The following is a 13,233-nucleotide window of genomic DNA, read 5'->3' as shown; positions in this document are numbered from 1 at the left end:
AATTTCGCTTTCCCCACGTGGCCAAGCGCCCAAGCCACAACCTGACAACAAGGCCTTTGTGGCTTTTTCTTTCCCTTTTTGTTGAGTATGAAATCGACTCTTTGGGTTATGTTCATTTTCTGTGTTTGTCGACTGATTATGGAATCTTTGGATTTATTTCGTTTTCAATTTCTGTCGTGGATCTCTTTTGAATTGTGTTTCAAAGTTCTTGCAAAGAAGACGCCCAGGTGTTAACTAAGTTAGAAAGTTATCACGTAACGAAAACGAAAGGTTTACGCAATTAAAGAAAAATTTCTCTTATTTACAGTCAATAAGAAATGAGCAATTTCAAATGTTAGTATTTTGCTCGAGGGCCACCCGGGTATTTGGACCAACTCACATACACATTTTAGTTAGTATTTGGACCAAGAACCACGAAGGTATTGATCCCTTGTCGTGTGTGCACGGACTCGAAGACCTATGAAACTTGATGGTCATAAATTCGTGGTGATCGAGTCGATTATATGATTATAAGTTCATTCTATACTAAATCATATCAGCTTAATTAGGGGTTAGATATGAGGGACTTAAGAAGACTACACCTAAGCATATACTAGCACTCTGAGAGTTGAGATTCGAATGCTGGACATTAGTTTTCATACTAAGCCGCTCAACCAACTTTACATGTCAGTGGGTCACATGGTGTGAAATGACTAAGAAACTAGTGTTAGATCATTTAATTCTTTATTTATAACAGTTTTCAAACAAATATGAACCAGACGATATTAGTTACTTAAATAATTTAGAGGCTTTCGGGTATGCCACGTCGCATTCCAGATTATCCAGATGCTTACGCTGGATGGAATGCCCTTAGCAGTTTTGGCTCTTATATATCCGTAGTTGGGCTTCGTCGTTTCTTCGTGGTCGTAACAATCACTTCAAGCAGTGGAAATAACAAAAGATGTGCTCCAAGTCCTTGGGCTGTTGAACAGAATTCAACCACACTGGAATGGATGGTACAATAAATCCACATCTTAGATCCAGAAGACAAAAGATGTACCATACACCAGGAGCCCACCACCATCATCGGTCCCCTTATATACGAGTTTGTATATAAAAAAACATTAATTAATTTTTTCAAAGGAATTGTGATGTAGAGTCCCAAACCCCATTTGAATGCACAAGATGTTCATATTTTGGTTCTGCTAAAAATGTAGCTCATCCTAGTGTTCTTCAGGCGGAGGCTTTAACATTTAAAGGCCATTTGAAGTTAGCTTACCTCATGTCAGTTTAATCTTCTCTTCACATGATTCATGAACCATAATCATCTACCTCTGAAGCTGGAATGCCTTTAAAGAGAAGGCTGCCCAAGGGGGCCTCTTACTTCTTAAGCAGATCTTCCTACATCTATTAATCCATATATAAATGCGAGTTTATCAAGAATACGCAAGAAAGGTACTTCAAGCATTTATACATGGATTTCCATAATTAATTATCGAAGATGGCTCTGATGGACTGTATCAATAATAAGTTTGATCCCCTTGACGTAAACCATGGCTGCTTCATTTCATCACTGTGTTTTTCATCATGTTTGGAGGTAGGAAATTTTTGCAGCTGATGCTTTTACTAACTTATTGGGGCACATTTACGGTTTGCCTGCTGGTGATATGTTTTTAGTTTTACTGATTTCGTTTCTCATGATATGCGTCTTGATTTGGCCTAATTACTGGGATCCCGGTTATTAGTACTTTGATGGGTCTTGGGACTTGCGCGAGCACCATGATGATGATGATTTGTCGCTGCAGATGCTTGGGATGCATGTTGGACACTCCTTGTCCATACTTGTTGGAGGTCATAGTACCCCATCAAGAGGATGTGTTGCCTACGATCCCAGGTGGTGGTGCTTCAAAGATGTGATTACTGAAAGTGATGGAAGAAGACGTTATTGATTTCCTTTTGCAGTATTTCATTATGTTCCTAGTATGTACAATTTTTGATTAGTGTTTTTAGTAATGTTGGTACGAGTAATCTATCAATCCGTTCTGTTTAGTGATCAAGTTAGATGTTGTCCATGTTGGTTCAATTCTGCCGATCTAATATTTTATAAGAATAATGTTCAGTAGTTAAGGTGTTGTGCCTGACATCCCTTCGTTGTGATGATCTAATCTGTTATAAGCATAATGTTCTAGTTCATCTCTGGGTTATCAAGTTGGTGATCATTGTTCTGTATCCTCAGCTATTGACCTAAATGCAGTTCTGTATCTAAATATAATGCTATGCAAATGATCTAGCAAATGCACAACTGCTACGGATCTACCTAAGATGACTTAAGAAGAACAGCGATTTTACCTGCAAGACGTAGCCATTTCCAATGTTCAATTCAGTCAAAACATAGCTATGATGTAAGAACCAGGAGGAAATCCAGAACTCAAGTCCTAATTGGGCGTAAACAAATTCGGGAAGTACAGCCAAAACAACATCTCTGTCACGTAACAGTAAATTTTCCCAGCCAATACCTTCCATCACATTTGAACTTTATGTTATTTTCCCATTACCATCTCTGCTGCTCTATCGGTCAAAGTGCAGCACAACAACCATAGATATGAAAACTAAGCAATGTAAGAATGAAAAATACTAAAATAGGCACATGGATTAAGGTCTCAATTATGGAAAACTAGAAACTTGATGATTCAATGTTATACAAAAGTACGGTAAACATGTCTTAAAGGGAACCAAATGAGAACTAAAAAGTAAACAGTATCGCCTCCTCTTCAAACTCTCAAGTTGCTGCACCTATCATCTATGAAACTTGGACTTCACCATATCCTGCAACCATAGGAAAACAACATCAGTCACTATCCTCATATGACTCTGTCAATCTGTCATCAGTCTCATCACAGAAAATCATCTGAAACTAAACCAATAAATAAAAATCAGTAGAATAGAAGACATGTTACACTTATAATCGAAGTTAACATATGTGTCGGTTTGACATGCACATTGTATCACGAAGTAGTCATTATTACAATAGAAAAACCAGTGCTCAAACTTGTTCTCAATCATGGCACAAGTAATCTACCCATTACATCTTATCATCTCCTTCATTTTTAACCAAAACCACGAGGCAATACTCAAACATTTTAATTACTTGAACTGGGTTGAAATACTCAAACCAATTACCATACACCTACAAATCGTAAAGGCAACTTCATCTTAGAGAACCATTTCACATATAATGACAGCGAAAGCACAGGATCCAGCTATAAGCTATTGCATTCACTAATCCATAACGATTTATTAACAGTTGGACGAACCAAAAACACAAACTAGCATTCAATTTCCAAAGCATCGCACACTACTAAAATTCCGAATCCTCCCTCAGCTGAAAGAGCTCATAAATTCTAATACACAAGCACAAAATCGGCACGAAACCTTTGCAATCTGAATCCTGAAGCTCATGCACGCAAATAAATCTCTTGAAATTCAATTAAGAATCCATTACTCAAAAACTGAAGGAGAATTGAGTAGTACCTAAACAGATCCGACGATGATGTTGTTGATAGGAATGAAGATGAGCTTGACGAAGAAGCCGACGAATCCCATGACGACGAATCCAATCGCGGTCCGGAGAGCCACCTTGGAGAATTCTGCATCAAAATCACACCACAAATCAAAACCTCCAGAATTCGACAAAAAAATCCATAGAGATCTAGAAAGAAAGAGAGATCGGATGAAGCGTTACCTTTGCGATCGGGCTTGTGGCAGCGCTTGACGAGACGAATGGAGTCCTTGGAGAACTCTCTGAGGGGATCCACGACTGAGTCTATGGCGTCCATGTCTTCTTTTCTGTGATCGAATTTGAGAGCGAGAGAGAAGAAGAAGATCTGAGAGAATGTATAAAAGCAGACGAAGTAGTAGACGCGTTTAGGACACTGGTCAACATAACCTCCTCTCTTGAAGGTTGTTTTGGAGTCGGGTGGTTGGTTTGGGTCGTTCTAGGCCCACATATGTCCAGGCTACGTTTGCTCTTTATTTGGGCCTTGGATAGTAGCAATAAAATTTTGAGATCCACTCGTGAGTTGAACTTAAAACTTATGTACAAAGGAGAAATGAAACTTGTGATGTTGGACTATGAAAACATACTTACATCCGAACTAGCATGTAAGAAAAGACATTGAGTGGAAGATTTCACTCGAGTGTAACTATTACTTGGCCAATAATATTCTTTGTTGGTGTTGAATTGGTGGTCCTCATGACTCATCCAATTTTGCTCCCCAGTTCTTTTCGATTAGGTTTAAGGCGTTAAAGGTATCTGAGATATTAACTATATTATTTATTTTTGGAGATTTACTAGATATATAATGAGTGTGTTTCGATAGGAACATGTTAAATTGACACTCGCAAAGCTTATTTGAACACATTTTCTTTCATCAATATACAATCTATTTATCGGTGAAGTAAATGGTGTTGCTCATATGTTATATATATATATATATATTGACACATTTTGGATGTACTCTAGAGAGGACGAGGATTGTTGTGTTAGTATTTGAGGGGAAGGTTATATGTTTCCCTTCTTGTTATAATACTCTGAACATACATAAGGTAGAGCCTCTCATTTAGGCTGGGCGAATCACATGGATATGTATGCAATTGACGTCTAATCAGGTAAGTACTTGCTCGAGTTCTTGGCTGAATGCCTGAATTACTCTTTAACTGGTTGATCAGTAATCCAAAGATTCTCAATGTATCTCATAATGATTGAATTTCCACCTTAAAGTTTACCAACACATGCGTATGTCTTCAACTTTAGAGGGGACAACAACTCATACAAGTTTGTATAGAACAAGAGCCAACTGTGAGGATCTCACTTGAACCAGCTGTGTTCTTGTATGCTTGTGTTGCTGGATTCTGGAAACTCATTGTTTAGTTAAAATGATAAGAGGTAACGACGTGTTCCCTCTTCATGATTGATCCAATTTTATCCATCTTTCTATGTCATACAAATAAGATTAACCGTCGATAGAAAATTACTTCCCATTGGCAGATTTTCAATTTCCTTTGCTTGGTTTGATGTGTGCATTTGTATTTAATATTCCAATATGACAAATATCAGATGAACCTGGATACAAATTTTTGTAGTTATTTGATGATTTGGGTTGATTGTATTGTTATTTCCTCGAAGTTTTGTTCAAGATGCTTCCTCCTTTGTGATTGGCAGTGGAGGATAAGTGCTTTATCACCCAAGCTAAAAGCTAAACTCCAACTTAGTTTATATGATAAAGATCACAGCTAACTAACTCGATTACATTATTTTTACAAAAAACAAGAAGGACTTAGAAGTACATAGTACATTGTAATAACAATGCAGTACGATTGAATCCAAGTTTGATCCTCAATGCCATCTTGAGACCCTTGTACGAATTACCTTGTTTTGGTAAGGACTTGGTGATGAACACGATGGTACCTAATGTACTTGACGGATTGGACTAAAGTTCCATATGCAGTTTAACAAACTCATCTCATCCTCGAATTACTAGTGAATGAGCTTGTTTTCACACTGTCCAAGCCCTTCTATACTCCACCCTTTTTAACGTTAACAAATTAAGTGCATCATGATCCCGTCATCTGCTTGTAATAATTAACGAAACAAAGCAAATCAAGAACCATCAATGTTATAACCAACTGATGTAGTAAAGTTGGTCGAGCTGCTTAGTATGGAACCCACATGTCAAGAATTCAAGTCTCAACTCCTATCAGTTTGTTGCCAACAGGTTTAGGAGGCCTCTGAGTTCGTGCATCTGTAACGGGAGATTATTATGGCTTTGTTGGAATGACCTCGGTCCGGATATTGGTTAGGAATGTGTGTAACTAACTTGCTAACGTAACCGAGGTGTCTTGCTATCTCACATTCCGGTTAACGAAAAAAAAAACCTAACAATGTTATATTTAGGGTTCTAAGTCCTAGTTCCACTTTCTAGTGTGCTTCGAGCCCTAGCCGGCGAAAATGGAACTAAAAAAAGATGGAACTGGAAACAGTCTTCCAACGATAGTTTCTTATAAGTTCCATGGCTGTACTTTGGGATTCCAATGGTTGTTATTTGTTAAGCCAGACCCTCCGGTTGCATCATCTTCTTTCATCAACACTATCGTGGTGGTTGAGCTGCAGTGGACTTTCCCTTTTTGTGCTTTCAGTTGTGATGTTGGAATGAATCTATCAATTTAAAGTTGGGGAGATTTCATCAGCCATCCGCTGGACATAGATATAAATAAAGAATTTGTCAACTCCATGAACGTCAATTGTTCATAGTTTTATAGTAAACTTAAGTGCGTTTGAAGTTTCATTTTTACAGTTAAATACATGGCATTTATAGCATTTTTTTTCTTTTCTGTTTTCAGTTTGAAATGTTAACAGTGCAACACCTCAAGCTTGTTTTAGAACGCTACTGAGCTGCATGGTTTATAAGACTAGCTGTGATCGAACTACTCATGAACGAGGCTACATGAAATCGGGATCGAAATCGATCAAATATGAGAACAATGTGGGCATTTGCACACAGTAGAACTAATGTGGGACTCAAGTCACTCAACACACGATGACACAATCGCAAATATTTTCTGATGTTCAATGACAGAAGTAAACTGCAACTCCAATCCTATAATGCTTTCAAGTTTCCAACACATTTGATAGTGCTACATAAGTTTTCTGGTTTACTGTTTCAAACCATCTGACACGACAACGTCCAATTTTACTTGGAAGCCCCATTCAAAAAAAAGATTAGAAGGTTCAGGACCTTCTTCTTTGTGCTGAAAAATTCTAACCCCAGAGAGTCATCAAGGCAATGAAGGTCCCTTTCATTAACAGCTTCACAGAAAGAGCATACCGTAAACTTCAACCAAAGGAGATGAAAAACAAATAGAGAAAAAATAGTTAGAAGACCGACTCTTTGTTATTTTATAATAAGAGCCATTGATGGGGGAGACTATAATAATGCCTTTGAAACTGAAATATAAGTCTCTGTGCGGCAACCCCATTTCATTTGTTCCAATGAAGCAACATCACTAAGAGTGTGAAAGGCAAACCATGTATTTCTTATTTTAATCCCAATTTGCCTAAATAAAAAATGAGATGATTTCATGACTTTGTCCATTTGTAAGTTCTTGCATCAGGTATCTGCAAACGGCATATGTGTATACACTCCTCTCTCTCTTTGAAACCATTGTTTTTCATTACAGAAAATTGAGAAACAGAAAAAGAAACGAAAGAGTAAGGTTTGGTTTGTTCTAGAATTTTTATCACTACTTGGGTCTTACATATATCAAAATTTTTGCCAAGAGAATGTCGAAGAATGTTGAGCAGAAAATTGTCTGCGGTCGGAAGACTCGGTCTGGTTAAAAAGTTTTCCTTTACATCCCAACCTTTCTCATCTCCCAAACCAAACAGATTTCTCTGACTTTGTTTCACTTGCACTAATCCATCATTAGCTTGTTTCGGCTTTGTGCAGTTCAGTGTGGAATTTTCAATCAACCTGGAAAAAGGTATGAATGAACAGGTTTACTATCAGGGTTTTTGAGTTTAGTGTTGTTTTTTCTTTCATCTAGGTTTGAGAAGGGTATGGACCGAGTGAGTTTGCTACCTGGTGTTTGTGTCTTATGTGAGGTTTCAATTAACTCTACAAGTTTTGAAAATCAGATTTTCATACTTTCAACTTGTTTGTGAGGTACATTTACTTGTTTCTGACTTGGGTTTGCTCTGGGATTTCTGATTTTTGGGAGCATGCGTACCATTCCCCTATATGTTTCAGTTTCTTTCTGTTTGTCCATATCCTTGAGGTTTCTTCTAAGTCCTTAGCACCCAGTAAACAATACCTAAAGCTTTTCATTATTCATCTTCTAGTTGCTTTAAACCACTTCTGCAGCAACAGTGTTTTTCCTGAAGGGTTTTACATCTAACTGTTTTTGCTCCTATGTTCTTAACATGTTGACTTCTAAGATTATAAACCTCTATCATATCTTCTGTTTTTATCAGCAGTTGTGAGAATTGACATGGGGAGGAACACTGCTGAAATTGTTACAAAAGCAGGGTCTGAGGTATGGGATTATATAAAAATCTTCTTCATTTCCTATGATCTATGTGTTCTACTCTATTAGTTCTTTGCATAGAAAAATATGTGACAGGTTTTATGATAATAATTGAAAAAAATTAGGCTATGAAGGAAGGCCAACGCAAAAAATCTCTCTTTGCTTCTATACACAAACCAACAATAGAAGATGGCAGGCCAAGAAGTATGGTTATCAAGGTAAAATTCTGAACCCTTTTAAAGTATGTCTAATTTCTCGAATTCAAATTCAGAAATCAACCTCAAATAAATTTGGATCTGACGAGCACTTGAATGGTTATATTTCTGAACTACAACAGAAAGTACATACCATGATTCCACCTCACATTATTGCTGAAGCCATATCAACACTCCATGGTGATGGCCTAGATCTGAGATGGTCAGGCCCCATTACTCCAGCTGAAAGGGAATATGTTCAACAGTATGTGTTGGCAAAGTACCCACATTACGCAGGTCTTGTCGAAGGAGAAAAGTTCGACTACACTAGCATTTGCATCAATGAGGAATCTCCTGATCTGCTCACTCCTGATGATAAGAAAAAGTCACCAAGGGGCACTACTTTGAGGGAGTCACCATCACCATTCTCTGGAAGCAATCTTCCTGACTTGGACAGGACTCAGTTGGAGACATCAAGGTTGCTTGACATCCTCACCGAGAAATCCTCCTTTCCCGGAAGCTTCATTTCAATCCCTGAGGTGCAAGCTCGAAACAAGGTCTTGAAGCACTGTGGATTGCCTGATGATGAGTACCTTGTTCTCTTCACTCCAAGCTACAGAGACGCCAAGGTGTTGGTAGCCGAGAGCTACCCATTCTACAGAGGGAACTACTACATGACTGTTATTGGAGGAGGTGAAAAGGAAGAAGAAGAAGTCATAAAGGACTTTGCCAGTTACAAGGATTCCAAAGTGATTATGGCACCAGAGTCTTGGTTGGACTTGAGGATCAAGGGTTCACAACTAAGTCAGTATTTCAGGAAGAAAAGTAAGCACAAGCTGAAAGGGCTCTTCTCTTATCCAGCATTTATAAATGGGATTCATCACTCGCTGCATTGGATATCAGAAGCTCACCGCAACTCATGGCATGTTCTTCTTGATGCAACGGCACTTGTCATTGGGAAGGACCACTTGAATCTTATGCTCCACAGGCCTGACTTTGTTCTGTGTAGTCTGGACAACTCCCATGGCCAGACTTCAAAGATCACCTGTCTTCTAGTCAGGAAGAAATCCTTTGATACTACAATGCCTCCACCACAGATCAATGAGTGATGAGTACTTTAAGCATCTTATGTAAAATTATTTAAGAATAGATTTGAGCAGACAACCATAATCAGTTACATTTATAACTCTGAAAAGGGTAAATATGAACATCAGGGGAGGGTGTATAATTACCAAGTTTACCGAACTTTCTGCAACTACGGAAATTTTAAAATTTAATTGATTGAAGCACAATACTCTTTTATTGTTTTGAGTCTGTACATGCTGAACTTGAATCTCCATGAGTTTTATACTCAGATTAAGATCACTCATACACATAAATGTTTAGCTATTGGGATCATGGAACTTTTGTTTCCTTCTGCTTCCTAATTTTGGGATTTAAGTAATTGTCCTTCCACATTTCACTGACCGCTAACTTAATGATATTAAGAACATAGTTGTCTGCAACAATGCAACTTTGACCCTTCTTGATTTTTTGTTTTTGTTTTTGTTTCTAGCTATGAGCTATCCCAAATTTTCTCAAATAAGTCATGGAAATAGACATAATGTAATATACAAATCATATCAGGCATAAGGATCATCTTAACCAAAGTTGTAAACCAAAAACGTTTGAGTGCAGTAAATGATTAGTAGCACCAATGCTTTCATCAAATCATATGGAAACTAAGAGGCATGCTTTGAAATATGGATAATGTGATTCTTGATCACTATACAACCATGCCAAGAGCACAATTTGATAATTTTTTTTGACACAACTGTAATTATTCCAGAAGAAGGCACAAAGAAAAACAATACTTATATCCCATATGTACCTCAAAGTAGTTCAAAAGAGATACCAGAAGCACAAAAAGCAGCGTAAGAAAACAGATAGAGGCCAACCTCATGGATGTTTTGAGCCCTGACCTATCTGAAGCACAGGGAGACCGTTTTATCTTTTCCAATGTCAACTCGCTTTCTACATCCATTGATATTGAATCAATAGAAAGGACAACTGAGACTTATTCCCCTATGGAAGACCCTGCATTATATTATTCCCTGATAGCATAAATCAGCTCGCCCTGACATACACATAGATTTGGCAATCTGTACTTGTCTGACACATATTTTATAAGGACTAACCACCATGAGCAACTGATCTTGCAGTAAATATTAGCGTGCAACTGGTGAGAACGTATATATGATATTCAGAAAATTCTTTCCATATTGTAAAAACAGAAAGAATAACTTCATCAGTACTCAATCTACTGGCATTATCTTATAATATGTTTATGTACATAGAGAACACATATAATTTACTCTGATCATCCTGAACAAGAACTCTGAAGGTGTCCTTTGACAAGCTAACAGCATTAAGTTAGCTTGTCAATACAATCTTCAATAAGTGCTGTGTAGTGCATACTGTTACTCCACGTTTGAAGATTGGTTTTCTCCCTCATGTTCCTGGTAGGGAAAAAATATGAAAGAGCATGAATTAGGTAATGCATATGTAAGAGCTCCTGTTCCTATGCACTAATCAAACTTAGCCATCAATATCACTAAGGCCTTTCAGGAACAACTAAGAGCAGATTATATTAACTAACATGAACTCGCTTCATTAATAGGTTCATGACTCGACTTTTTAGTATATACTCACTTATGTCTACTTAGTTTGAAATAACTTATTATATTTCATACCAAAAAAGAAAAGGTCAATTCTTACATAACATATGTTGTCAAAGAACGAGAGATATTAACCTCTTGAAGGACATGAGGTTTTGAGAGAGAAGTAAGCTGGCAGCTTTCCATATTTGCAAGTAGTTGAATTACAGTTTGCAGATGAGGTAGACTGCAAAAATTATAACCATGTTATGACAATAGTGCAAAAAGATAGCTATCCTGGAGTTGCAGACTAGTGCATAGACATGGGGCATATTTATTTTCAAGGGCAACAAAATTTCATTCTGATAGATTAGCACTACTTAGTAATGGCCAGTAGACTGTACATAATCTGGCCTCATTTGCTGATTTTCAAAATAGTTATCAAGGTTGTAGTTTCTAAGCCTAGCAACTATTGCACTCAATATTTTCCGTCTACATAATAAGCAGCAATGCCCAAGTGGCTTGTGAACATGGATCAATGGCAAAAAAATACTTTCAAGCATGTATCCTGTTGAGTCATATTGATGGATGTCCCAAATCTTTATTTTGGTTATTCATCAAACGATACAGTTATAATGTTTTGATCCTACAGTTATATAAGCTTATATTTTCTAGAGGAATATTAAGCGAAAGAATTTAACAACAGATTAACAGTGTTAAATAAAGTTCCTCATTGAAAAGAGTTTTTTTAGGCAAAACATAAAGTAGCACGCGACAAAAGGATTGGTGAAAGAAAGCCTACTGAGTACAACCTTTGCAGCCCAGTTTCCATATGTGCATCCAGAGATGAAATGACTCGAGGCATCTGCTCCAATAACTGCATAAAGAAACAAACACAGGAAGGCGTAATTAAAATCCGCATGTGATTCTCATAGTCAAGATCATATTAGCAAAAGAAATTAGCGTACATGTCCAGTATTCTGAATTGCAGATGATTTGAGCAAAAGGTTTTTTGGAAGCTTTATCAATTGGGCCTGCAGAAGAGAAGAGATCTGAATAAGTAACCAAGCAAAACAAGCCCATGAGGTTCAAGTGGAACTATCATAGACATACTGCAAACTGATGATTTATGACCCTTTTACATTACTGGCCAGTTACATCGTGAGAATGAGCAAGTTACAATGTCACATTGCACTAAAAGTACAGATATAGTTATGTTTTCCATGTCTAAAAAGAAGCAAGCAAGAGAACTTTCACAAGAGTAAACATTTCAAAATACAGATTTTGGAGGAGTTATTTTATCAGGCTGCCCCGCGCCAAGGCTCCTCGGAGCCCAGGCCGGCCTAACCCTCATAGGTGCTTACTGATGCTTTTAATCTATCAGACACACCATCTCCTCTCAATGATTGCCAAGAAAGAACTACTCTCAAGGATAAAATTAGAAACAAGAGCGACATCGGGGACACTTAGGTGTACTGAATTGAGTAGTTTCCCCGCAAACTCATTCCTTCTCCTTCCAGACACAAATTCCCACCTCTGTCACTAACTGTATCTTTTAACAAAATCCTCATGAAGACTTAGTCCACCTCCAAAAATTACAGCCTTCAGCTTCCTAAGAGAAAGCTATGGCATCTCTAGTACCCATTTTACACAGGTCACTGTTCTAGTGACCACATAGACATCCTTAACTATATTACCCATCTTACTACTACATTCTTCTTCCATTATTTGTACCATCTTTGATCTAAAACTTCTAAACCACCACAGCATACACAATCAGTTCAAATTTAAAACTTCAGCAATGCATTCACCATTTCCGAATCCAATGAAAGCCCAGTTGTCAAAACTTGATTCTTTTAATTTTAAAAAGAAAAAGGAAGAAAATTTGGTTCCGTAGATGAGGAATTAAGAGATAACCTGGGAAGGAGAGGACTGCTGCATGAGGTGGAGGAGATTGGAAGTGGATAGTACGGCCTGAGATATCTGATCGGAGACCATGTTTTTTGCCGTGTTCTCTCTGCTGCTGCTGCTGCTTCTTCCGCCGGATGTTGAGCTCGCCATTCTTCTCTACAACTTTCGAGTGTTGGAATTTTGGCCAAAATTCAAGATCCGAACTGTATTTATTTCACAGAAAGGTCGCACTGTCTCCCGCAGATATTAAGTTAACTTGGTCAAAAATAGCCCCACTAAACTTTATAGTTATGTTGCACGTACATAGACTCGGACACAGTACGACGCGATACGGTGACACGGTAAGACTTAAAAACTGAGTTACTGATACGATTTTAGACGGTAAATAAAATAATATATTTTTATATTTTTAATACATAAAAAATACTAAA

At 37.6% G+C, this 13,233-nt stretch overlaps 3 protein-coding genes across 4 annotated transcripts; 1 reads left to right on the top strand and 2 right to left on the bottom strand.

The window, feature by feature from the left end:
• Positions 1–2,625: 2,625 nt before the first annotated feature.
• On the bottom strand, positions 2,626–3,887 carry LOC101292799 (protein transport protein Sec61 subunit gamma-like). Of its 2 annotated transcripts, none has more exons than XM_004300221.1 (3): positions 3,722–3,887; positions 3,511–3,626; positions 2,626–2,805 (listed from the first exon to the last, which is right to left on the bottom strand). In XM_004300221.1, exons 1-2 carry the CDS (start codon positions 3,813–3,815, stop codon positions 3,511–3,513), a joined length of 210 nt encoding a protein of 69 aa, XP_004300269.1. In that variant the 5' UTR covers positions 3,816–3,887; the 3' UTR covers positions 2,626–2,805. The 2 variants fall into 2 exon arrangements, with proteins under 2 accessions (XP_004300269.1, XP_004300270.1); XM_004300222.1 differs by having other exon boundaries at positions 2,782–2,893; positions 3,722–3,886.
• A 3,203-nt stretch (positions 3,888–7,090) lies between these two features.
• LOC101292507 lies at positions 7,091–9,433 on the top strand. The gene is made up of 4 exons (XM_004300220.1): positions 7,091–7,518; positions 8,012–8,070; positions 8,187–8,279; positions 8,399–9,433. Exons 2-4 carry the CDS (start codon positions 8,026–8,028, stop codon positions 9,362–9,364), a joined length of 1,104 nt encoding a protein of 367 aa, XP_004300268.1. The 5' UTR covers positions 7,091–7,518; positions 8,012–8,025; the 3' UTR covers positions 9,365–9,433.
• A 905-nt stretch (positions 9,434–10,338) lies between these two features.
• LOC101292215 lies at positions 10,339–13,014 on the bottom strand. Its single transcript, XM_004300219.1, has 5 exons — positions 12,809–13,014; positions 11,860–11,925; positions 11,704–11,768; positions 11,048–11,138; positions 10,339–10,753 (listed from the first exon to the last, which is right to left on the bottom strand). Exons 1-5 carry the CDS (start codon positions 12,950–12,952, stop codon positions 10,715–10,717), a joined length of 405 nt encoding a protein of 134 aa, XP_004300267.1. The 5' UTR covers positions 12,953–13,014; the 3' UTR covers positions 10,339–10,714.
• Positions 13,015–13,233: the final 219 nt, after the last annotated feature.

This window comes from Fragaria vesca, linkage group LG5 (genome assembly GCF_000184155.1).
Source record: "Fragaria vesca subsp. vesca linkage group LG5, FraVesHawaii_1.0, whole genome shotgun sequence".
NCBI classification, from domain to species: domain Eukaryota; kingdom Viridiplantae; phylum Streptophyta; class Magnoliopsida; order Rosales; family Rosaceae; genus Fragaria; species Fragaria vesca.
This window is presented reverse-complemented; position numbering and strand designations above follow the sequence as displayed.